Source organism: Sceloporus undulatus, chromosome 1 (assembly GCF_019175285.1).
Source record: "Sceloporus undulatus isolate JIND9_A2432 ecotype Alabama chromosome 1, SceUnd_v1.1, whole genome shotgun sequence".
Classification (NCBI taxonomy): domain Eukaryota; kingdom Metazoa; phylum Chordata; class Lepidosauria; order Squamata; family Phrynosomatidae; genus Sceloporus; species Sceloporus undulatus.
The window spans coordinates 142,035,808-142,062,850 of NC_056522.1; the positions used below are offsets into that span (position 1 = coordinate 142,035,808).

At 38.8% G+C, this 27,043-nt stretch overlaps 1 protein-coding gene across 3 annotated transcripts in view; it reads right to left on the bottom strand.

Annotated features, from left to right (window-relative positions):
- Positions 1-24,772, bottom strand: part of GCLC (glutamate-cysteine ligase catalytic subunit) — a 30,479-nt gene extending 5,707 nt beyond the window's left edge. Inside the window, exons 1-12 of one of the 3 annotated variants that reach the window (XM_042472973.1) lie at positions 24,327-24,767; positions 15,588-15,700; positions 14,689-14,871; positions 12,881-12,994; positions 10,912-10,970; positions 10,693-10,829; positions 8,677-8,751; positions 7,570-7,686; positions 6,002-6,140; positions 5,463-5,575; positions 4,104-4,196; positions 2,422-2,526 (exon numbers count right to left, since the gene is read on the bottom strand). In XM_042472973.1, the coding sequence (XP_042328907.1) occupies positions 2,422-2,526; positions 4,104-4,196; positions 5,463-5,575; positions 6,002-6,140; positions 7,570-7,686; positions 8,677-8,751; positions 10,693-10,829; positions 10,912-10,970; positions 12,881-12,994; positions 14,689-14,871; positions 15,588-15,700; positions 24,327-24,476 (1,398 nt within the window). In that variant the 5' untranslated portion in view covers positions 24,477-24,767. The other 2 variants (XM_042472983.1, XM_042472991.1) reach the window with 2 other exon arrangements.
- Between the last annotated feature and the right edge of the window lie 2,271 nt (positions 24,773-27,043).

Below are 27,043 nucleotides of genomic sequence, written 5' to 3' on the forward strand. Positions count from 1 at the left end.
AATAATAATAATAATAATAATAATAATAATAATAATAATAATAATAATAATAATAATAATAATAATAATAATAATAATAATAATAAATCCTGATTAACACAGCCCATATCACAAGGCGCTCCTATAGACAAAGACATTACTGTTCCTCTACTTTAATGTGTGAAGATGCTCAGACGATTCCAACTAATTGGGTAGAGGAAGGATGGCCCAGAAAAGAGACAGGTGTGATGCAGACCTCATTTTAAGAACATTAATTTAAAACTGTATTTTTCCATAAAGCATACTGTGTTCTGTGCAAACTTGACTAAGCTAGTACAGACTCTTTGAGGACAAGTGATGGATGCAAGGAACATAATGTGAGCCATCTTGAATTCACAGGATAATGCAGCATATGAATATGATTTTTAGTTACTCCAAATATAGTTTTAAAAAGAATAGAATAAAAATCCATTAAACATAATAAAACTTGATAGCAAGAAAGCAAGCTGCTCAACAGCCAGCACATCAATATCAGTCTCCATCCCTGCCATTACAAAGGCCTCCCTAAACGTCCTCTTTTTAAGCATTTGTCTGAAGGCTATCAGACAACCAGCTAGGACAATCTTCCCCAAACTAAATAACTAAAAGGGAAAAGGCCACCTAAAAGAAGGTGATGCCTGTCCCACCTCACATGAGAGTATCACTGGTCTCATTTTTGGTCTTTTTGGACTCTGTCCTTGGCTCTTCCCTTTAACTCAGTACCACCTGCTTGGCTGCTAAAGTACCATTGTCCAGAGATTCTGCTGCAATGAGAATTGTGCACCTCTCTCTATGTTGCTGAACTCTCAGCATTCCTCACCACAGACTATTGTGGTTGAGACTGTTGGGAACTGCAGTCCAAAAACATCTACACTACAGCATAATTCCCATTCTTCACTAGTATCTCCCCTCTTCCTATGAGATACCTCTCTAATATTTTTCTGCCTTTTTTCCTCAGGTCACATTTTCTGCCCCTCCTGTCTGTTACATCTGTCACCCTCAGTTTTCTTTGTCAGGTGGCTCTCCCACCTCATGGAACTTTCAGTTCTCAACTCACCACATTTTGGGTTTTAATTCTACCAGCAAAACCAATTTTCCCTACCATCAAAGAGAATGAGCTACATTATTTTGAGTCTTTTTAACAAATGAACATCCTATGCCAGCCCAACCTTAAATGCAATCTGACTCAGGCTTTGAATGATGCTTATAGGTGACATTTTAAGGATCTCTTCATTATCTGGGCAAAACATTTTTTTTAAAGGAAACTCAAGTGCTCACCTATGATAGATCCAGGACATTGGAGCTTTAAGGAAAAAATATCACAATAATCCTGATAACTAACTGGCAACAGTGCACTAATGAGCAGTTTTTAAAGTGTCTTGCAAAAATGTAGGAATATAAAACAAATCCTTTTTCACTGTAAGGTCACTTTCCCCATGCTTATACATTTTGAACAAACACAGAATGGTTTGGCAGAATCTTCAAAGAATGGACAAGTACCTTAGCTTAGTAAAAACCACCTTTAAATCCAGATGATTTCTTCCAGAATAGGAAGGCAAGGTTTAAATCCAGCTCAATATTAACAAGTTAACTGCATCACTTTTCAAACTGATGTATTTAGGACCAGGATTTTAGATTAATTAGCCTTGACCTAAGTACATGTATGCCAGAATTTGAGAGTCTGGAAGGGTTGCCTTTAGTTTACAGCACTGCAGAATCTCTTCTCTAATGATAGAAATTACACATTATTTTTGACAACAGTGCTGCAGTCACAAGTGATTACTCTGTGTCAAATTCTCTCCCACATTCATAATGTTAGTCACATGAGCTCACATTATCACACTGCACAATTGTGACATCCTCTCCCCTCCCCCAACCACTCCTATCAACAGCACCAGCTGCAAGGGGAATGTCAATCCTGAATATGGTATCTAACTTGGGCACAGGGCAAAGAGGATGAAGAATTTAACAGAGGGAAGCTTAGCGCAGAAGCCTGCATTAAGTGTAATGTGCACTTCAGCATCAAACAAACTCACTATGGAGTTTACTCCACATTATTAAGAGAATGGTTCTCAATGTCACACATTCTTTCTAAGGTTCCAAGTGGGAAAGGGCAATTAAGTTACATATAAATCAGCTTTTATAGGAACTGGTTGTTTAATTTTCATTCGCATGTATAAAGAAAAATCTAGTTAGAAAGAGTCACATGAAGCTATACTGTTTAATTTTAAAAGCCATTCGCAATCACAGAAACATGAGCAAAACTGTGAGAAAAGGGGACAGTATGTACTTCGTAGCTCAATTTTCCCCTTACAGACTAATAGATTTTTAAAAATGTAAAGCTTTTCTTATTCCTAAAAGCTGCAATCTAACACACTAGACAGAGGAATATGTCACTCTTACCTTTGACAAAGGAATGAGAAAATCCAGTTTGTATGAGAGAATAACACGGGTTAGCAGCACCACAAAAACAACGTATGCCGAATTCTCAAAGTCTGTTAATTGGACCTTGGAATTGAGAAACAAAAAATATGATGGAAAGTTAATACTTGCAAGACATGCATAAACAACTGTGAAACAAGTTCACAAAATGAACTACATTGTAATGTGACATACAGCCTGTTCAGAGATACATTGCTCTGAATTACAGATTGGGAGTAGATTGTGGACCCATGGCCTCTTTCAGAAAGTACTGAATAAATTGAAAAGGACCCATGTTTATTTGGTTATAGAGTTTCCCTGATCCTGAAAGACTGAATCCACTAAAAAAAATGGGTCTGCCTTGCAAGTTGAGGGAATTTTTTCATTCAGGCAAAAGAGAATCTTCATCCAGTAGTGAAGGGGGCAAAAGTGAAGAACATATATTACAGAACAGACTGCTATCAATTTTGTGGTGAAATAATACCAGTACAGATTAAAAATCTGATGAGACATCAATACTGCTAAGTAAGGGACAAAACAGAACAGCACAATACGCTGGCTTGGAGGAGGCATGGGGGCATGGCGTTTAGATGATGCCAGCCCCAATGCTGCTCCAAAGCTGGCATCACACCACCAGACCGCCCAGACAGCAGGCAGTGTTGCACCACTCCGGTGGCGTAGCATTTATACGCTGCACTATGCAGGAACACTGAAAAGCTGGTGCTGTGGTGGAAAAGCTGCCCAAAGCATTTAGGGCATTTTGCCGCTTCTTTTTTGGATGGGAAAACACTGGATCGGGCATGTGGTTGCTGCGGCCCCAATATGGCGATCAAAGGGGTGGCGTCAAGCCGCCCCTTTAGGGCCATCTGTACTGGACCTATGTAGGGAAAGTACCATACACTTTATATCCGGGTGGACAAAGTGCAGTCCTGGGTCTCAAGTACCCTCCAAGACTGTGCTGGAAGCTCTCAACTGCTCCATACTCCCTGGACTTCCCTTGTTCTGAATTCTGAAATAGGTGCCTTCAGAGTTACGAGTCATCTTCTAAATAAACTGCACAGGTTCTCTGAACTGTTCCCCAAGGAAAATTTTGGACATAAAATTGGCCCTTGGACTTGTTTCATTTGCTCACCCATGTTTTATAGATTCTAACAAAGGATATTAAATAAGATTTATCCAAGAATGTCTCTTCTTCAAGCACTCATCTAAATAGTATTTCTTTGGTAAACTGGAAACTGACTTCTGTAGCAAACATAGGTATCCTTGCAGAAACATATGGTGCTATATAATCCTTCTGAGAATTCCACTACTACTATAGAGTACAGTATGGCCAAAATAAATTTACAGAAATATGCATATTTATATTTTACATGTTAAGAAATTAGAATCTATACAAGATTATACTGTTGTAACACAATTAAGCAATTATATAAAAGTGCCAGTTCTTTGTGACTTGAAGAGATCCTTGGCTAAAACTGAAACAAAATATAACCTACCAGGCTCTGAAATCAATAGAATAACTACTAATGATATGACTGAAGCTAAAATGCTTTAAAAAGATAAAGAATGAGCATGAATGAACAAGGAGTAATGGAGACTTCTGCTGTATATAGACACTTTCATTTTCATGTTCAAATCATCTATTGAACATGCTGGTTCCTTACCTCCATTGGTCTAAACTCAACTCTCCATCCAATATCTGAATTTGGAGGAGGAGGTTTAAATCTCATTGTTTGCCAGTTTGTTGACTGAATATTCTGTAAGAAATAGAATATTTATTATGAGTATTATATCAAAATGCTCAGTTAACAATTAAGATTATCTTCCAAGACTTTGAAATGACCTTAATATTGGAGAGTTACAATAGAAGCAATCATCTACTGAACTATCCGGTCTTACATGTGATAATAAAACACTCAAGAACCATAAAACTCATGTTAATAATACTGGAAATAGAATACATAATATCCCAAATACAAAGCGTAAGATCTATTAAAATGTGGTAACAAACAAAATGAAAGGCATATCTGTTGTCTGGATTAAAAAATTAAAAACACATCAAATTTGTGAATTGTTTGTTTGTAGTTGTCACACTACAACCCTTTCCCCCACTCAATGCCTGGGCAAAATAAAAAAGGTCCATATAAAGTGCAGCCACATAATACTAATACCCAGGTGCTGATATAAGATCCTCTCAATAGTAACTTTAAGCATATTACAACACAAATGCCACATAATTTGCTAAAAAAATTGCTAGGCATCATTTATAGTATTGTTAGCTTTATGTGATAAAGCAGTTTATTTATCAAGCAGAGCATTAATAATTTTACACTTATATCTAATAATTTCATTTGTATTCCATTTTTCCTCCATGGTCTAGTAAACATGTAGTAAATATTCCTTGCCCCATTCCTGGCATTCAATACCTCTTTCCCCAGGTCACCTACCAATGTTCTCGGTTGAGTAGAAATCTGAATCTAGGCCTTCCAGTTCCAGTTCAACATTTAATTACAGAACCTATCTCTTATTTTACTCCAAAAAGAAGGGATCTCATACTTGGTCAATGTACACATCTTTTAAAGTTTCCCAGCACCAATGGGAAAACTAGGCACCAATGTTACACTACAATGCTCGCAGAAAAGAGCTAGCCTTTTCTGCATATTGGTTTCACATTTTCAACTTGTTACATAATTATATCCAATCTCTGCGAATCATCACTGGCTTTTAATCTGACTATATGTATTTAATAAACAACTTCTTCTGCCCAGTGCACTTTTGCTAGTATGTAATACTCCAAAAAGGTGTCTGCTTTTAAAATAAACCTTGATACAACTTATATTAATAATAATAATAATAATAATAATAATAATAATAATAATAATAATGCAACTACATAATTATCTGGTGTATCTGAACATAGTTGTATGCTTGACTTATTTTTTTATATATCCTACAACGGTACCACAATATATTAAGCACAAATATATAACATTTAATATAAGAAAATTAGTATAAGACACAACCTCAAAGTGGTCAGATTCATTTGCATCATCCAGATGTATTTTCTCTTCAAACAGAGTCAGTGGATCACGAATAAATAGATGAGCAATATGTTGCGCCAGAAGATGATCAATACCTAAAAAAGTAAGGCATTGGGACATTTTCCAACATTAAAAGGAAAACAAGCCTATCGAGCACAAAGATTAAGTGAACACTTATTTGTCTACAGTTATTTCATGAAGCATGATTTGAGAATGTGATCACAGCAAATACACGAAATAGAACTTTTAGAATAAAAAGGGATATACACTTCCTGGCTGGGATCAGAACTATTTGTTCTGTACATAAGAATATCCTATTGCTTAGCAAAGGATTCACTTTTTAGATGAGACAGTCTCTTCAGAAAATTAGTTTGCACACATAGTATTGCAGAGTCATTAATTTCAAAAGCTTAGATACTGCAAAGTTAATCATAAGAAGCCCTGTCCAATGACTGTACCCTGTTAAGATGGAAATAGTCAATGGCACACATCTCCACTGTCACACTGGTACAAATACTTACCTTCTTTCACTAGGCGGTCATAGATTTCTTTATCTACTGTCAAATCTATGTCATTGTACTTTTCACCGCATTCAGAGAGATAACTGTCTATGGAATCGTATCTGGATTTATTGATTCTGTAACGGTTGTTCTTCAATGGCTATGTAATTTAAGAAGAAAAATATCTAGTGCTTATAAACATTACTTGACAGTACATGGTACAAACGGTAATTATACCTTTTTAACAGAAACTAGAAATGTGCTTTCAGTGATATATTTCCACATTAAGGTAGAATTATTGTATTTTAAATACAAGATAGAAGCCATGGGCTATGAATTATATTGAGCCAATATGTGTTTGATGACATTAAGCAGTCATAACAGGTACTTAATTTTATAAAATATAAGCCTGTAATTCAGCTGCATATTTTTCATATTAGAAGAACATCATGTTTAACTTATTCGTATGAGCACATGTTGGGTACTTTTTTTTCTAACAGTAATTTTAGGAAGGCTATACAGAAATAAATGTTGCCATTAAAATTTATTATGTAATCTGTAACTATATTTGCAATTTGGCAATTTGAAGTATCCCTTCTTTTTTCTTTTCTTTCTTACTTTTTATTTTAGCAGCCACAGGTGGGGGGCTCCTTTAGCCTTCCTAAAATGATCAAAATCATACTGCATCCTTCATGAATTACCTGAAAAACCAATTTTTCTTCAAAGACATAGCTGTGTCAGTTTGGAAAATCAGTATGCAAGGGATCAAGTACCATCTTTGAAAGTAACAAAAAGAAAAAAAAGCTGGTAACATGAGCTTTTGTAGACTTGAGTCTACTTTCTCAGATGCATCTGAGCACTGCTAAACATTATGGTGGCCGTAGCATCTTGTGAGATTCTTTTTCCTTAGAAGGACCTTGAAAACCATCCAGGATTGAGGACAAGATGGAAGGAGCTAAATTCTAGACAAAAACCTTTTAGATCGCACTTGGGACCATAGCAGAGGTTAATTTTTCAGTAGAATAATGTCCCTGAACACACAGCCAACAGAACACTGGAGTAGTTTACAAATAAGAATCTGAAGCCTTAGAATGGGCAAGTCATAACTCTATCTGTGACAAGATTTGAAAGTGGCTGTTAACCAATGAGCAATTCTGCCCAAGAAGAATGGGTAAAAATCATAGGATCCAGATGCAGACTTGGCCAAGAAGACTTGAAGTTGTAATGCCTACCAAAGGTATTTCTGCCAAGTATTAACACAGGGAAATGAACACTTATGAAACTAAAAAGTACTTGTTTCTTTTTGTTTATAGTGCCACAATAAAAATCTTTTGCAGCTTCGCAGTTTGGTATCTTGCACACACCAAGTGGTAATACATAGAATCTATGTCAATTCTAGGTTGTAACATAGCAAAATCCAGGAAAAATCAAAAGTTGAACACTTCTACAACACACTGTAACTTAAAGTATGAAAGTCAAGCTAATACAATTTTAAGTATTTTTAACAAATTTGATTTTAAACACTCATAACTGAGGATACACACTGTTGAAACATTTTATATAAACTACATGACTGTTCTGGCTCATACCTCTAATCCTCTCTCTTCTCTCGTTCTGTCATCAACTGATGCAGATATTACTCCCCAACGGCAATCAATGTCTGTCACATAGCCTCGATAGAATGGAGCTGCAGCACTTAATGCCATCTAAAATATTAGAAAATACATAACACATAAAGTTTAAAAATACACAATCATATAAACCTATCTTATACAGTATTCTGAAATCCAAGATGCATTTTTAACTCCAACTGCATAAAAATAATACAAAGTATTGTCTGACTATAGCAGAAATACCTTTTTCCTAACTCACATCATTATGAACTCCAATCAGCATCTTCTAACCAACCCCACCTCTTTCTAATCGGCCATGTATTCTGTCCTTAAGGGTGCTCCTTCTACATCTCCACAATTCAAAAAGAAATTGTAGAGGAAATTCTAAGTAGAGCATATACTGTACTAAGAACTCTGATCAAAGGATATGAAGAATGTTTTCTGTGAATAGTGTATTTCCATAGATTTTTTAAAAAAAGAAAGCCTGTTCTTTAAAAGAAAGGCTGTTTTTACCTGCTGCAAATTCATTTTTAATTGAATCCAACATTGCCTTTCCACTAGCGTGAAGCCACTTCAGTTAGTAGAAAGAGAGCTGGTGGAAAGAGGGGGGGGGGAGCAATCTCAACCTTGAAGTGACAATAGTGCAATACATTACACAGCCTAACTTCCAAATTATTCACTGTAGCTGCAGTACATATTCTAACCCTGTGTTGTTCTTTACCTTCTTTGCAAGTCATATGACTCAAACTGGCCTTATTCAGGACTGCCACAGATGACTGTACATTTTGGGAATAGAGAGGGGCTTTGAAATAAACACTTTATCCACTCTCCTGCAGAAATTCTCTCTCTTGTTCTAGCATAAGTATTCACAACAGAGTGCCACAAGGCTTTTTTTCTATACAATACTGGAAGCAAAGCCATTAACATTTATTTTCACAAAGTCCTGTGCTTAAATTATTTATAAATAAAAGTTATCTTTACTAATGACGTGTACTCAAGCTCTACCTGCTTTACGCTGATGTCTTCTGTAGTCTGGTGTGTCTATAAATAATATATGTGCTGGGATAAAATTTTACCACTCACCACAATGGGACAGATTGTGGCTAACTGATCATAAAGACATCTTGCTTCAGAAATGCTGCAAGCCTGGAATGTTACCTGTAGAACAATACAAATCATAATTAAGTAAGAGCAGGTGATCACCATAAAAAAATACTACAACCAACTTCAAGAGAATTCAGCTAGCTGTGTTAATCTGGAATATTGATAAGCAAAAGAATTTGTATCACCTTTAAGGATGTGTGAAAGAAGCTGTAGCATAAACTTTTTAGCATAAACTAAGAGGCTGTGCAGACGGCCCCTAAATTGCTGGGCTGGATTTGGGCCACAGCAACTGTATGCTGCAGCCCCAATCTAACCTTTCAATGGCACAAAAAGAAGCCACAAAAAGCAGCTCCTTTTTGCGCCCTGGAAAGGGCACAATAGCCATGGTGCGACAGCTTTAACGTGTTCCTTTGAATAAATATGCATCAAATAGCATTGTTAAAAACACGCAATACACCAGCAGTTACTGTTCTATAGCCACCCGGATTCCCAGTGATTGGGCAGCATATAAATAAATCCTATTATTATTATTATTATTATTATTATTATTATTATTATTATTATCTTGAAAAAGATATTCAAAAATCTAAAAGCAGGAGGAATTTAGATGCAAAGGTTTGGAAAAGTAAAAAGACCTTGGCACCAACGTAACATCAACAGAATGCCTAGGGAAAGTATTCCACAAATGGAGCACCAGCTCCTGACAGCATTCTAACCCACTTCTGCCTGCAAGAAAACCCACAGAAAAGCCTCTGGGGAAGATGAATGTGTATACATGTGCATATGGAGAACAACAATCCTTCAGAAATCCTAGACCCAAGCCTAATTTTTATTTCCCTAGTTCAGAAAGATTCAATAGAGTTCAAAGTCAACTTGTTCCAAATACAGTTGTAGTTTAGCAGTTGCAAAACAGTAAAAAGGTTTAGAAAGTAAGAAAGAGCAATGCAGAATTAAGAAAATACTGTACTAAAATATACAAGGAGCTGAAATTGCAGTTAATATTGGACAAAGGACATGATCCAGTTTTACTTCCAACTAGAGAAGAGAGACTGAAATCAATGGGAAATAAGTGGTGACTAACAAGTTCCATTCAATTCCACAGGTTTTGCTGTTATTGTTATTGTTTGCCTTCAGGCTGCTTTCACCTTATTGCAACCCTAAAGTGACCCTATCATTGGGGTTTTCTGAGGGCTGAGAGAGTGTGCGACTTGCCCAAGTCCAGCCAGTAGGTCTTCATGGAAATTCAAACCCTGGTCTCTAGAATTGTTCAGTTCAAAGACACTCAAACTTCTATGCCACCCTGGCTCACATAGGCCCCATTCACACTATGAACTAACATGGTGTGGGACACGGGTTAGTTCATAGGTGTTCATACTCCCCTTGACTGCACTTAGTGCAGTTTGCATGGGGAGGCACCAAAAAAACCCACTTGACCTGGTGCTTTTGGCACTGGGTCACCTAGCGAGTCTTTTTTACAGTGCTGCAAGGATCTGGATCTTTGGCAGAAACGTCAGTCCGGATCTCCACCACTGCATCCTCCCTCCCCATCCTCCTCTTCCCACCACTGCTGCACTGCCACCCCCTTCTTCCCTCCTCCTTCTTCCTCCTCCTCTTCCCACTTTTCTTGGCAAATTTCTTTAGAGGGGGTTTGCTATGGCCTTTCTGAGGCTGAGAGTGTGGCTCCTGCCGCACCATCCTCCCTCCTCCTCACCCCCCTGCTGCCGCACCACTGCCTCTCCCTCCTTCCTCCTCCCCTCCCTTCTACCCCGAGTGTGTATAGGAATCAGTACAAAATGTCACTGAGATATGCGATCGTGGCTAACTGGGCCAAGGAGACCAGGTACAAAAACATAGTGTGAATGGGGCCATAGATTTACTGCAGCTGAAATTTGATTTAACCAATTTAACGATGGATTTGACACAAGAGTTCTACCAAAAAGCAAAAATATTCAATTACTCAATTTAACAACTGTGTAACTGTGTCACTGATCTTACCTGAAGGCAACAATTGCCCATTCCAAACCCCATGGCATCCATATATACATGGTCAGGCTTGGCTGCTCTTGCTGCTTCACCATCATCATAAGGGAATGTTTCTACAAATGGTGATGGAGTATTCTTGTCCTTAAAGACTACATAAGACATATGACAAGAAGTTAAGTCTTTTGCTAACTATTTGATCTTCTTGATTGAAAAGTTGTTGTTTTCACTCACTTGGTACGTTTATCACCACTTTCTCTCCTCTTCTGTGCCGTATGTTTCTTGTTAAAGTACTAAAATAAAAAATAATCCTTCTGAATGCTTTCTCAAATCAAATATTCACATATAATTTGTATTGTATTAGTGGTTAATAACTTTTTAAAAAAATATCAAGACAAAGCATGTTTAAAATGATTTTTGCATTCAGGAATTTCACTGGGCACTTATCATTTAACTCAGCTACGCTGCAAAGCTAAATTCATGTTTCCATTTGTTTTTTATTCAAAGACTTCTCTGAAGCAAAAATGTCATTCTGATACAACTACAGTCTCTAAAATGCCATAGTACTTATTTATATTTGCCCATACTGCAGCCTAACAGTCCGCTGCTGCAACAGCCAACAAAATGAAGCAAGACTATTGTGGGGAAAAAGGCACAATGCTTCCCAAACAGGCTTGGCTTATACTTGTTGTGTGCCTTCAAGTAATACTGAGCCCAAATATAGATGGCAATTTGAATATAATTTACTTGTCTAGTATAGCACCCAGTTGCCTTCAAGTGCACTTTAAACCTATACTTTAAAATGAGAGGTTAATACTTATCACAAATATCATTCTAGGAAAGCTGAAGGAACAGTCCATTACACTGGGTTACTCCCTTGTGCCCAGCTGTTCAAGTCAAGAGACCAATGTTCTAAACCATTGTTACTGCTGCTCCTTTTTCTATCCCTTTCAGTTTTGTTAGCCTTTCAAGGTGCGAGTTAGAATCACTCAGATGAAATTTTATATTTAGAAACTGACGGGCTCTTTTTGTTTTTTCCAAACCAAATGGAGCCACAGCTGGGGATGGGCTGCTCCTTCAGCCTTCCTAGAATGTTCATTCACAGTAAGTATCAACCTCTCATAGTCAGGAAGGCTAAAAACACAATCCACAACCACTGGGATGTACCCAAGCTAAGTTCTTTAAGGGTGAGCTGCCACCTGTAGAACAATTCACCCGAAGGCTCCTTGACTTGACTTAAATTTATCTACAGCACTTTATAATAAATCCTCATCCAAATCAGCATTCTTCCTTTTTCCTTTTAACAAAGGGGGGATACAGATGGGCGGCTCCATGCCGCCCATCTTTGTCCCTTCTTGGTGCTAAGCCAACCGCATAGTGCAGCACCGACATGCTCCCTAAAAAGAAACTGCCTAGAGCTTTATGCTTATTTCTGATTAAGTTATTGAATAGCATTAGCGAGAGATATAGAGAGAAATAATCCTGACCAACTGGCAAGACAGAAGAGAAATGGAAGGGGAGAGAAAAAGGAACAATGGCAACAGTGGTGGTTTAGAGCATTAACGTCTTTTTAATTTGTTGATGTTTAATCTCTTTTTATGGGTTGATCACTGTTTTTATGATTGGAGGAGGGTTAGGGTTTGGGGTTTTTTTAATTGTAATTTTTAATTGTTTGATATTTTATTTACATTGTTGGAATCCACTTTGACTCTTTTGTGAAAAAGCGGAATACAAATAATAATGATAATGATAATGATAATGATTATTATTATTATTATTATTATTAGCTTCTGACTTGAACAGCTGGGACAGAGAGTAACCCAGTGATCATGGACTGCTCCTTTGGCCTTCCTGGGAATGGGAAGAATCCCCTAAGGGTAAAAGGTGGTATATGAATCTGAACGACTGAGAATAGGAATTTGAACTACTGCTCCAAGGTTAACAGAGACTTGAATTGCAGATAAAATTTTAACAGTGTCAATTTTTTTAAAAAGCAATCAAGATTTCTACATGTATTAGTAAGCAAAGCAACACTTTTACAAAATTTACATCTGAAGGAGTATACAGCTATAAACAGGATATACATTATATCTTCCTCCAATTTCAAAGTGAAATGTTATCTGATAAGCTTTGTATTACACTAAAAGGGAAACATTAACCATGACTGCACTGTACTGCAGAGACAATTCTAAAATGTACTTACCTAAATCTGGGATGTTTGTTGATAGCTTCATCTGGGAAGAACAGAGACTTGGAGGCTCCTGTTTCAACAGGTGTTGGGTCATACTCTGGTATCGTAAATCCTGGACAACCTAATCTATACATTCCAAGAAAGCTGTCATTATTTTTAAATATCTCACCTAAGAAATCAAACTTCATTTAATTACACTAACACTTATTAGAAATACATCAGAACAAACCAAAAAGAAAATAAACATTTCAAAGGAATCTAAACTGCAACACTGTGTTTGGCCCAATTTTCTTTCATGTATAGCAGTGGAAATATTTAGAGATACATTCTGAACTAGCCTTCAATCAGTTTAGAGATGAAATCCAGAGATTTTAGCTAGCCTTGGTGGTTCCAAAGTCCTGACTGAGGTGCAAAGGAGTTGCTCAACACAGGGCATTATTCTCAAAGAAAAAAAGTGTACTTTTTTGTTCACTTTTTGACCATACACGCAAAGGGTAGTTAAACTATCTCCTTTAAATGTAAAGATGTTTCCTCTCAGATGCTGTACAATATATGCATTTAGCATCTTTTACTAGGAAGGCAGGAAAACATGAATAAAAAAACTTTATGAACAGCATTGTTACATCAAAAAACAAGTCTCTGGTACAAGGTTCAGACAATGTCAATTAGTTACATCCAGATCAACTGCTTAAAAGCTGCATTCTGAAGCAGTCAGCAGGTTCCTGTGTATGCAATTCACTGCCTAGTAGAGTGATGTCCTTATTCTAGGCAAAGCTGGGTGATCCCTTCCAATCTGGTTTTAGGTATAGTGACTGGAGAAATTACGCCAACTGAGAATGGAAGTAGAGAATGCAATACGATTATGTATCCCAGACCTTTTTGTAAGTTTCACCACCACTGACTGTAGTGAATGCTTTTGGATCACCATTATATGAAGTTTTCAAGACTCTTTACCTCTAGAGAGCTTAAGAGGTACTCTGGGGTGCTTAGGAGGAGCTATGACAGTCCCTGTCCTTCCTGGAGGAACCACCTCAGATGGGAGTGCTGTAAGACTTCTGTACCATCCTGGTGGCTGGCCTATGGGTTCCATCTTATCTTCACAGATGTTATAAAGTAGCAGAGGGCTACAACAGTATGTCTTGCCCCATCATATAATTTCACTGCTGCCTTTCTTCCCGCTCTTGAAAGATGGAAGAGGAAAAATGATGCCATAGGAGAATGCACATCAGCAGAGCTTGTTTGCTCTCCTCTCCCTCTTGTCACCAGTCAGTAGCCAAAGTATATCATGCGTACTTACCCTCCTCCTCTTTTCCAACAGTTCTTGCTGTAAAATGCTGTTGTCACCACAACCTCAATTCAGATATTCTACTGCAGAACTGGGTGTTAATGACAGCATATTACAAGGCAGGGAAGTGGAAGACAGGGGACAACATTTTTCTTCTCTGTCTTGTAATGAAGGAGGGAGGGAAGTAGCCATTTCAGCCTAATTAAATATAGATTTGTTTGGGAAAGACAACATGTGACTTGGCTGTTGGAGGATACTATCAGAGAAGGAGGGCAAGGAGGTGGTGGATAAATGGGGAAATTGGTATGTTTTGGAGGATATGGCCCACTATGGGTCAGAAAGAGATGAAACTGACCCTCTGACCTGAACTAAATGGATAAGGCACTAGCTGGGAAGCACCATAAGCTAACTTTTTCTCAGCTCAGAGCAAAAAGCCAACAACCTACCAACTCGTATTTGTTCCAGTCATAAAGCCCTCATTGAGTTCACTGAAATGACCTTGCTTTTCTTATGCAACTTGGAAACAGAGTCTAACCTTGGAAATGATGTGACAGTGCAAACAGCTTCATTTTGTTTCAGTACAGAAGCAGCTTCTTGACGTCGTTTCCTCATGTTGTCTTGGACAGTATTAAACTCAGACATTGTTCCTCCATAGGGCTGCCCAGGTGTTCCTTCAATCATGTAGCTTCCATATTCTGGTCTCCAGAGTGTTGGATGACTGTGAGGCGAATAAAGCTATATTTGAAATATTTTGAGCAACTGCAAAAGCAGCATACAATTGTTACTCTAAGTAACAATTCAACTTAAAATCACACAAGACAGCTGAAAACTCATCCAGTGGCTTTTGCTCAAAATAGGTTACATTCAATTTAGAATTTATAAGGAATCCCACCAATTTATAACAAACACTATACAATATCTGAAAAACAGTATTCTGACATGTAGAACAGAATCCTAGTTGAAAAATACTGGTGTCGATTAAAAATAAAAACATACATGTATTTGTTTATCACAAAGACTTGGCAGAATGCATATAAACTACATGTTATCCAATCCTCACATACAGCATTAAAAATTCCAGGAATACAATACAACCTGGTATCTGGGTGGGTGTGTCTGTTTTCCTGGTTATCACGGTAAGTGAAACTGCAGTTAACAGTGAATGCTGTATTTTTGTTTTTACCAGACATGGGTAAGCAAAACGTCAGGTATCAGTCCTGCAGATACGGGGGTCATACTGTACGTAACAAGTGCAAATGAGCTCCTCGATATTCCATAGACTGTTATTCCTGTAAGTTGATTACACATATGAAAGTGTCCATTGCCCTGTTCTGACACCCCTTCCATCCATGAAAACGAATCTCCTTTGAGTATAGGCACGTCAGATGAACTGCAAGAAATTAGGGTGCATTTCTAAAAGTAGCTGCTACTTACTTGGGGTTTACCCTTTCACCCTTTTCTTGCAGAGTATGAAGAACTTCTTCTCCAGTTAAGGACAGCCGTGCTCTCTTTTTTTGATGGTCAAAGTTTACCAACATATATTCCACCTAAGATGTGTAAAACAAAAATATCACATTTAGCACATTCAACTGGTAAATATCAGTTAAACAATGTTAGCCATCATTTGTAAATTCAGCTGGTTTATAGCAGCATTTTGTAACACTGGTATAGATAATAACATTTACCATTTGTCTTTCAAATTATGAACCTGCAAAATCTGCCTAAGGCCCCATACAGACAGGCCAAAATAAAGCTGCTTCGGGCCACTTTGAGGTATGCTATTTAAATGATGCATGCGTCCTAAGAGTACGGAAGCCACGTCAAAGCCATGACCCAGTCCTAAGGACTGGAGCGCAGCTTTGATGCAGCTTCTGAACTCTTAGGGCGCATGCATCATTTAAACAGCATACCTCCAAAGTGGCCCGAATCAGTTTTATTTTGGCCTGTCTGTATGGGGCCTTAGTCAACATTACTCACAGCAGTACTTAGCAGCTGCCCCTGAGGTTTACCATCACCTTCAGTGTTTTTAATAAATGACGAAAATCCACTGGAATTTCCCTTCCAATGGAATCAGTGCATCTTGTTTCAACACTATGCCATTAAAATTAGATTACCTATTCAAAATGCTCAAGCCAAGAAAACAGAAAGATTTAGATAACCTTTTCTTTCTAATACAGTCAAATGACCATAAAGCCAGAAGAAAGTTCCACTGCATTCCCCTATTTAAAAACAGAAAAATATATTACGCTAATTTTGCAAAGTGTGCTGAGTAGCCATACCAAGTAGTTCAAATCTATCTGTCTGCATCTCTCTCTCTCTCTCTGTATTTGTTAGCCATTCTCCACTTCTAACACAACAAATGTACTCTATTCTGTGTCACACAGTTTGACATAGAGGGTATGAAACACATATCATACACTGGGAAGCAAGGTTTAGATTTATTATGGAGAACTAAACCCATAGATTACAGTCATTTGTACCAGCTTAAAAATGTGACACATTACAGAACAAAGTGTACTTTTTAAAAACAACAACATACCACAGAGAACAGTATAAAAGCAGGCTACTCTAAAAGTTAGGTTTACTGTGTTTAAACCTGTCAGCATAAAAGAGGTTTCTGAAATGTACTGTTTAAAGAGAAGCATCCTGTACAGTATAGTTTTATATCATGCTTCCAAACACAAGATGCAGTTTACTAACTGTGTGGTCCTAATCATGTTTATTTTGAACCAAATTCTACTGAGTTCAATAGGACATTTAATAACTATACATGTGCCAGAGAAAGCAGTCACAACTTCTTACCTGACGAACTTTTTAATACAGATAAAAGTGGTACATATTGGTAATGTTCTGACAAATGGGGATGCCAACAGTTATGTATCTAAAGCAAGTATAGGATGAAACAGACTGCCCTTTTGCACTGCAAATTTTTTAACCAGAACTGACAATATGCACATGTAAAATGAAACAACCAGATCAGATAAGACTTGCCTAAGTAAACAAAAACTGTTTGAACTTTGTATTTTCTAGAGACTACTTGAAGTCATCTTCCAAAATGCATCAAGGCATGATTTTTTTCCCATCAGCCTCCATGTTTTTTATGATTTCCATTTTGTTGGCTAAACTGACAGCCTGGGACATGCTGGAGGCAGCTGATAAGACATGCTTATCTTGATTCCTGTTTCCTCTCTGTTTTGCTTTTCACACACACTCAGTAAGGGATCCTGGAGGCAGCTGTTCACCTTACTTGCTGTAACCAGGTGTACACAGTTAAAGTAGAGTTAGCTAAAGCAGAATCCCACTTTTTCTCGGCTAAAGCTTTATGTAATGTTTACTGCAGGCATGCTTCTGCAACCTAGCACTTGAAGTCTGTGTTCCTCCAGCCCTGCTTCTCCTTCCTTCCAATATCAATGCTGCCAAAAAACTTCTAACTAGGCAGAGGACAAGAAAAAAAGGCAGGGCTGGGGGGGCATCAAAAGACTTTGTAAAAAAGAGCTTCACTGTCAGAGTTTTTATTAAGTGAGGTACGCCTGTATATATATGGTATTTTATGATTCCTAAAGCAACGAAGTGGCTTTTCAACCCATAAAGAGTACTGTTGTTTTTTTAATTCTTCTCAAATTTTTCAGGGGGGGGGACATTTTTTCCTTTAAAGTTTCTGTAAATTTCATATTTTTGTGCCTTTGAGAACATAACAACCTCCAGACAATACACTCTGGAGTCTGTGAAGGAAGTGCCAATACAGCCAGCCCTCTTTATCCACTGATTTTTTATCCACGGACTCAAGCATCCACAGCTTGAAAATATTCCCATATATATATATATATATACACACACACACACACACACACACACCAAGTTTTGATTTTCCATTTTAGATTAGAAACACAATTTTCCTTTTTAAAGGGACTTGAGCATCCACAGATTTTGTTATCCACGGGGAGAGGGGGGGTCCTCATCTCAAATCCCAGCAGATAAGAAAGGCCCACTGTACTTTAAAGCATAATAATAATAATAATAATAATAATAATAATAATAATGTTAAAAATCAAATTCATAATAATATGTTCAAAACTCTTAAGACACAAATGACTGAATGAAGACAGCACTCCAGGAAGGAAAGAACACTGAGGAAAAATTATTAATCAGTACAGAAGAAAAAAAAGAGGCTCACAATTTGTATTAAAGAAATTTGTTGTTGCTGCTGTGTGCCTTCAAGTCATTTCTGACTAATGGTAACCCTAAGACAGACCTGTCATGGGGTTTTCTTGGCAAATTTTTTCAGAGGGGGTTTGCCATTGCCATCATCTGAGGCTGAGAGAGTCTGATTTGCCCAAAGTCACCCAGTGGGTTTCCACTGAGCCCAACGTGGATTCAAGACTGGTCTCCAGTCACAGCCCAATGCTCAAATCACTATGTAATGTTAAAACTGAAGTAAACTGAATTCAGACTGAAGTAAAAAATACCAAAAAAAAAAACAAACCCACAAACAAACAAACAAACAAAAAACCCTTTCTTCTAAACTGGAATTAAAATTTAATGTACACCAAAATAGGTTTTTTTAAAAATACAGTATTATTTAAAGTTAAAGTAACCTACCAAGAAAGTACATCTACTATAGAAAAAGCAAAACAGTAAGGTTTAAGTAGCATTCTAAAAAAGGCTGTCTATATGCATTACACAGCTTTATGATATAGAAAAGACTAAGAAACAACTATTGCTAGATATCTTAGTAGGCATTTTAATTACATAATGATTAAAATCAATACAGGTATTAATATTTAAGTATTGTTTCCCTTTCATAACAATAGTTAAACAAAGGGTAAGTAAAGTTTAAATTTATGTGCATATCACTATGCCAGCAGCCTTTTTTTAAGAGATAGAAGGTTGTGAAAAGTTTTGATAAACAAAACAACTATTCCAAAATCAAATTACTCTCAAGGCAAAAACTCTTTATGGAAATCCGTAGGGTTTACATCTTAACTCTCTCTGGCACTGACTCCTGATTCTTTTTTTGAAAGAGGCCTTTAACAATGAACCATCTAGGCTGCAAACCTGGGAACAAACACAACAAAATACAGTTGCATGTGTTTCTGAATTAACAAAACTGAGACCATAGAAGACAAATCTTTGTAGCATCTTCAAATGTATCCTTGAGAACTTTTATTTACAATTAGAATATGCTGGGTGTAGTGTGAACACACACACACACACACATACACACACAAACCAAACAGGCATGCCTAATATACAGCCGTCTCTCCTAGTTTGCAAACGTCCCGTTTGTGGTCTTGAATTTCTGCAAACAGCAAACCAGGAGGGACAAAATGGTGTGCGCACCCGTGAGGCCACAAGCATGCCACCATTATATCCAATGGGGCTTGGATCTCGGCAGTTTTTCTGATTCGTGGGGGGTGTATGTGTTTCGGAAATGGATCCCTGGTGAATCGGGAGGGACAACTGTATACATACTTACTGTAATAGGAAAAAACAAGAGCTACAAAAGTGTCTGAATCCTAGCTAATTTGTATGGTTTTAATCAAACTATGACCTGTTGACTCTTGTTAATCTTGTTCACAAAAATGAAAATTCCTCTATGTCCCAGAGCAACAATAAACTTTCATTTTAACAACAGCTAACAGTTCTTGCTCCATGATGAAACAAGTGTACATGACGCGCATCAAGTCGACTATAATCCATGAGAGATCATCTTATTATAAAAATCGGTTAAGCCTTTAAGATCCTTGGTGTTTTCATGGTTTATCTACTTCACATACCAATCATCTATTAGGAACTTTGCTTAGTGTGACCAGCCTCAAGTAACAGCCAATTCAACACCTATACTACTACACTCTTAGGCATTCATCTTGGAGAAGGGATACAAGACTGTCAGAGAAATGTTCTGCAGGCTGGTGGAATCCCTGACACCTACAGAAAGGGATGGGAAGGCTCCTCCTCTGCTCTCATTTAGCCATGTATGAACTACATGGACTGACTTGGTGCAATCTTCTTGAAAGCCTCCAGGTATGAAGTAAGTCAAGGGAATTATTATTATTATTATTATTATTATTATTATTAACCTTAATTTATAAAGCGCTGTAAATTTACACAGCGCTGTACATACAATCTTTTTAATTGGACGGTTCCCTGCCCTCGGGCTTAGAATCTGAAAAGCCATGACACAAAAGGAGAAGGGAAAGATGGTGGGGAGGGGGCCTCTCTAGTAGGATAATACATATAAAATACATAGCAATACAGGAAATGATTCAATAAAACAGACAACAAAAGAACAACAAAAAGCAAGTGACAATTATGCAATGCCTGGGAACGCTTCTCTGAACAGGATGGTCTTCAGCTCTTATTCTTAGTAAAATTGCCTAAGCTTTACAAAGGGCAAAGGTACCCCCCAAAATACCAACCCTGCCTTTTGCCTGGGGAATGAAACTAGTTGTCAGCCCCTCATTTCGCTTATGGCTGTGTGATCTCTGGTTAAATTACACAGATTTCACTCTTTTTAAAGCAATTAACAAGAAGGTTTTGGATGATATTCCACAGAACAGTGTTTATAGACAATCATCTTAAATTTTTGTGAGGTACTATGGCCCTGGGCACCACAAGTCTGGAGATGCCTCATGAAAGCAGCCTTTTACAATGTGCACGCAATTATCATAAGTACGTCTGTTGCTAGGTTCTAGGGCAAATTTTTCAAAGCAGTCATTCATTTAGACTATCAGGCAACATCTAAGGCCAGCAAGCTTAAGTCTAAAACCTATCAGTAAAACCCATCAGTAGAAGAGTCCAATACCTGATGGGCTTTTTACAAATGTATTTTGCTGCTGAAAATGGAGAATCTGAAACTGCTAACCAAGTCATAAGAAAATAAGATGTGTAATCTCAGGCAGGGAGAGCCAGTATGGCATGGTGGGTTATTGAGTGTTGGTCTATGACTCTGGAGGGTCATAGGGTTTGATTGCCAGTTTAACTATGAAGCCCTCTGGGTGACTTTGCGCAAGTCATAGCCTTGGGGAAAGCAATGCCAAAGTTCCTCTGAATACATCTTGCCAAGAAGCCCCCATTATAGTTTTAGCGTCTTAGGGTCTCTGTAAGTTGGAAACAACTTGAAGGCACACAACAACAACTCTCAGGTTCAGGTAGGACAGAAGACAAACACTATGAAGTGTTTCAACTGTGAACCTTTAAGGACTTTCATAGGTCCAACTATCCAAAGTCTTTGATCACTGTTATTTTGCAACCAAGAACAAAGAAGATTCAGGTGCTTGTGTCCAAAAGCAACACTGAAGGGCTCAGATTTTAAATGCACTAGGCTCCATGCACACCCTTTCCTGCACCTGAAAGGTCTCTTCCTTCCACATTCCCTCACAAGTGATAACCTCATAACTCTGACAGCTTAAATCGTACTACTCTATGGTCATCATTAGCATATATAATGCATTACTTGTTTTTGTCAGGGAGCCTGGTGTATTGAGAGATGATGCGTAAATCCTTGAAATATATAAAGGGATGCATTTCAAACATTCTTCATTCAAGTACAAGTCCATCTCCACTTTAGAACAATTTACTTTCACAAAACAATCCTACCGACATGGAACAATATAGGAAACACAAGAACCGTCATACGGTAGTTCGGTCATGTCACCATATTTTAACATAAATATGCAACACCTTCTGGCAATGCTTCCAGGTTGGTTAACAAGAACTAATTCTGCTGCGTGCTCAGGGCAGCCATCTCAGAAACTGTTCAAGATTACCTCAACACTCTAACCTTGTGGTGGCAAACCTATGTCATGCGTGAAGCCATTTTTCATAGCACACGGAGGGTGGGACAGAGGAGGAGCAGGTGTGCGTCTTTTCCTTCTCCACCCCCTGCACCCTGCCAGGCCTTCAGTTGCCTCTCCGGAAAAAGTCCTGCCCTGGAAGTCCCGCCCCACTAGGGCAGAAGTCCCATCTTCCCCCGGAGGTCCTACCCTGGCACCAGGTAACATCTGGTAACGGAAAGCCTTTTAGTTTGGGCACTTGGTCCCTGGAAGGTTCACCTTCACTGCAATACCCTGATCACAAATAGCTAGAAGGGAAGTCATTGGGTAATTGGGCCTGCATTTAAAAGTGCCTAAAAGTATAATTTACATATGACACATTCAACCACACAAAGTTTGAGCAAGTATGTATGTGTGCCAGGGGCTCAAGTGTAGAACTTATCTTCTATATGCAGGGGTCATCCGATACTCAGATTGTACACTAAACACAAGATTGTTGACAGCATTTTCGCCTAATTGTTTTTTGCAATTAGACTTTGGCTATTGTGTTAACAAATTACTTTGGGGTCCAAATCTATCATTTGGCACAGGATCTGTCATGTGATTAATGTTTTGGTCAAAGAAACCAAGAAGGTACAGCGGTTCCCAACCTTTGGTCCTCCAGATAATCTGGACTTCAGCTCCCATAATTCCCAACTGTTGGCTAACTTGGCTGGGGCTTCTGGGGACTGAAGTCCAAAACAAACAGACGGCCAAAGGTTGGGAAAAACTGAGCTATAATAACCCAGGCAATTGTGTGTATCCCCAACCAAGTACCTGCAGACTTAAAGAACAAAGTAAGATGATACTTTCTGATGAGAAGAGGAAGGGCAGGAGAAAGTTTTCATAGTATATTGAAAGTCTGGGACAGTCAGAAACCAAAAATGTTGCCCTGAAAGTGCTGGAATGCAAAACCTCTTGTTTTTGCACTGGAGATCTTTAAGAAAAGCCTGGTTGATTACATCTGCTTTAGAAATAACTAATTAGAAATGTGTGAAAGTAGCAATATCAAAGCTCCCTTTTGTTGTTTTTAAGGATGTGGGGTTTTGTTTGTTTTTGTAATCATGAATTGGATTAGCACCACAAGGAAAGAAACAATTCAGTATGATGACCTACAACGGTGGTTCTCAACTTTCCTAATGCCGCGATCATTTAATACAGTTCCTCATGTTGTGGTGACCCCGAACCATAACATTATTTATATCACACATATAAAAATACTTTCAACAACTGAATTCAGTCCCGAGTCGAACTGTGAGGCTTTCTAGGGGGTGGGATCCCCCTCCTAAACCCAGGGCTTTCCACCTGTCAGGCCCTGTGGGATCTGGAGCCAATGCTAGCCAGGCAGCCTCCCTCACAAGGCTGTTGTGGAAACGCATCCTGGAAGTCTGCGCCCAACCCAGAGCTCCCCATAACCGCAAAGGAGAACAAGGCAGGCCTCAAAAGGTAGGTCCTTCAACGTAGGACTCTGGAGGGGAATCTGAATTGGAATCTCACTTGTTTGGGAGTTGAGAAATTGTGCTGCTGAAATGTACTGAGAGTAAAGGTTGCTATTTCAGCTCCTTGGCTTTGGCCCCAAATCGGTTCCTGGTTTACTCTATGATTCAAGACAAAAGGAGAGGCAATACAGGGCAGTTGGAGGAGAAGCGTACAGATGGTATTTTGTTCAAAGGGTGCCCCTCCAGGGATAGAAATGGACATCAGGTGGGATATTAAAGAGTATCTGATGGATATAGAGGGGTGTAAACGTTTAATTCAAAGGTAACCAATGAAACGTAATTTATGGGGGGGAAGCTTGGTTCACTTTGGAACTGGGGTCCCCAAGTAATCTGTAGTTGTTGGGTTTTGTTGTTGTTGTTGTTGTTGAAAGTACAGTACTATAAAAAGTTTGGCTTGCTTTGGAATCGGCCTCCTGGTCATTTGGATGCACAGCACACTCCTCCCTCCCTATTTGCAGCTTTGAGGAGCTTTTGTGGAGGTGATTATTTACACGTTGGATTTGTGTGTTCTCTCTAGGAATATCTGGGCCCTCCAACCACAACTCGATGGTCAAATGTAACTAAAAGAAGCCCTGAAGGAGCTAGAGATCCCTAGAGAGAATACTCTACTAGCATTTGTAACTCCTCCAGGGCAGTTCTGTGGTCAGTGTCTGTCGGATGTTGACCACAGAGTCGCGCTGAAGGACCCAGAGATCCCTAGAGCGGTCTCCTTCTCTCAGCTAAGAACAAGGTGTGTTTGTTACCTTGTGCCCCTGGCCCTAGCCAATACGGAGGGGCTCGTGTAGAAGCAAACAGAGGCCGGGCTGGAGGAGGGGTGCTGGGGATGGAGGGCTTGTCCTGGCCCTCTCCCTCTCTCTCACCTCGTCGCCCCACTTGAGGACGTCCTTGTGTCGCTCTCCGACGGCGCGGTAGATGTAGAGGAACTGGAGGATGCCGTGCCTGCGCACGTGCTCCGCGTGGCGCTGCGTCTTCTCCCAGCTCAGCGGGGAGCCCTGCGACAGCAGACCCATGGCCCGGGGCCCACCAGGAGGACGGCGGCCCACCAGGAGGACGAGGACGCGGCAGGAGGAGAGGGCGAAGGCGGCCGTCCCTGGCGGAGGAGGGAGGAGGGACACCGGCGCTTCTCCTTCCCTTTCAGCGGCCGCAGCCTCTCTCTGTCTCGCGCGCCGCTGACAGCGGAAGTGGCCGGCAAGCAACGGCGGCGCCTCGAGACAGCCCCCCTCTGCGCATGCGCGCCTCCGTCCCCTCTCTTCTCTCTATCTCTCACTCTCTGTGTATTAAGTCTGTGTGGGTTTGTACTGTATATGCCGGTGGTGGTGACACACGGCCGCGGCGTAACACGTGACGTGGGAAGGTGGGAAGAGCGTCCTGTGTGTGCGCGCGCGCGCGCCACACGTGCGTCACTGTATATGTTTTGCCCCTCGGGCGCATGCGCACTCTCGCTAGCTCCTTTCCTTGCCGGGTGCGCGCGAGCCTAAACTTAGGGAGGGACGGAAGGGAAGGATGGGGCCCAAGGACGATGGGAGGAGGAGCGTCGTGCGCGTGCTTGTGTATATACAGTACAGCATACAGTACAGTATATGCTTATAAAGATAGGTTGAGCTTCTGGGACGCATGCGTACTCTCCCTCGTTCTTTTCCTTGGCGGGAGGCAGGGAAGAGGAGGGTGGGTTTAGTAGCCCAGGCGACAGACTGTGACTCAGCATTTTTTCCGCTTCTTCTTCTTCTTCTTCTTCTTTTCCCTCTGTTCCCTCTCCTTCGGTCTCTTTTGAAGTGACTTCAAAAGGAGGGGAAAGAGGGTCGCCTGCAAAGCGCATGCGCACGCACAAAAAAGGGAGGGGGCGGGCGAGGAGGGGGAGGAGGAAGCCGTTAAAATAAACGGCTCTTTGTTCTTCTCTCAGAATTGTATAAGCAGCCAAGTGTGTGCGCTAGTATCAGTAGCACATTAATAATACAATACCTCAATATACATTAGAATGATAATAATAATACATTATATATATATAATATATTATAATAATAACATATAAATAATAATGTATTAATATACATTATAATATATATTTTAATATATAATATATATTAATATACATTATACTATATTATATTATTATAATGTATAATATAATATAATTTATATTATATATAATATATACAAATAATAAATTAATATACCTTATAATATACATTATAATATAATATATTAATATACTATATTTTATATATTAATATATTAGCTTTTATATTGTGTATAATATATATAATATAATAATGTATAAATAATATTTATATATATTATTTTTATAGTAATATATATAATGCCAATACTATATTACTATATTAATATTGATATATTAATAGTAGGCAATTACTATTATCAATGTTATGTTGATACTGTATATCATCATAGTATAATCATATCTCACATATTTATTTTACCTGTGTTTTGTTTATTGCATTTACAGCCATCTCTTCAGAAACAAAGCCTCTCAGGGCAGTTTACAGATGGCTAATTTAGTAATTTGACAGTTCCTTGCCTTCAGGTTTACAATCTGAAAAGATGCTGCACAAAAGGAAAAGGGAATGGCAGTGGAGAATAGGATACATATATAGCATCATTTAATAATAATAATAATAATAATAATAATAATAATTTTTTCATCCACCAGATTCAAACCCTTTCAGGGCTGCTTGAGGAAAAATTAAAACATGTTGTTGTTGTTGTTGTTGTTTCAAATAGCACCAAATCTAGGAAACATATTCAGGGGGTAGCCCTGCTGGCCATGTAGCAAAATTCAACACAATAATTTTAAAAAACCAGCTATATATGTTTCTGAGGGAACTGAAAAGCAGAAAATTCAGAAGTGCCATTCGCTTCTTCATCAAGAAACGTGTTTTTAAAAAATCACAAAAGACAGTGACAATGTTAAGAGTCGAATTGTTTTATTAAAAAGTAGCACAAGCACATCAAAGCCCACTAATCACTAATAGCAATGCTTATTATTATGTGCCTTCAAGTCATTTCTGATTTAAGGCAACCTAAGGTGAACTTTTCATGTTGTTGTTTTTTGGCAAAGCGGGTTTGCCCTTTCCTTCCCCTGAAGCTGAGAGAGTGTGATTTGCCCAAAGTCACCCAGTGAGTATCCATGGCCGAGCGGGGATTTGAACCCTGTTCTCCTGTAGTCCAACACTTTATATTTTAAGCATTATTATTTTTCACTCAGATTTCTCTACATGAATGAAATAACAATAGCACAGTGATAAAAGACGATTAAAAACAAGCAGCAATAATAAATGGATTAGTTGGGGAAATCAGGGAAAACCAGAAAGGCACAAAGTCACAGAGCAAACCATAGTCATCCTTTTACTAGGAGTAAATTTGAAGTTACAGTGGAGCAGTGTTATGTTTTTCCCAGGAAATGCAGATGAATCCCTATGAGAGTTTGGCAAGCAACCATAGCAGCTAGTACAGTGGTCCCCAAACTGTGCCCTTTAAGAGATTTTGGACTTCAGCTCCCAGAAGCCTCAGCCATGTTGGACAATACTCTGGGATTCTGGGAGCTGAAGTCCAAAATCCC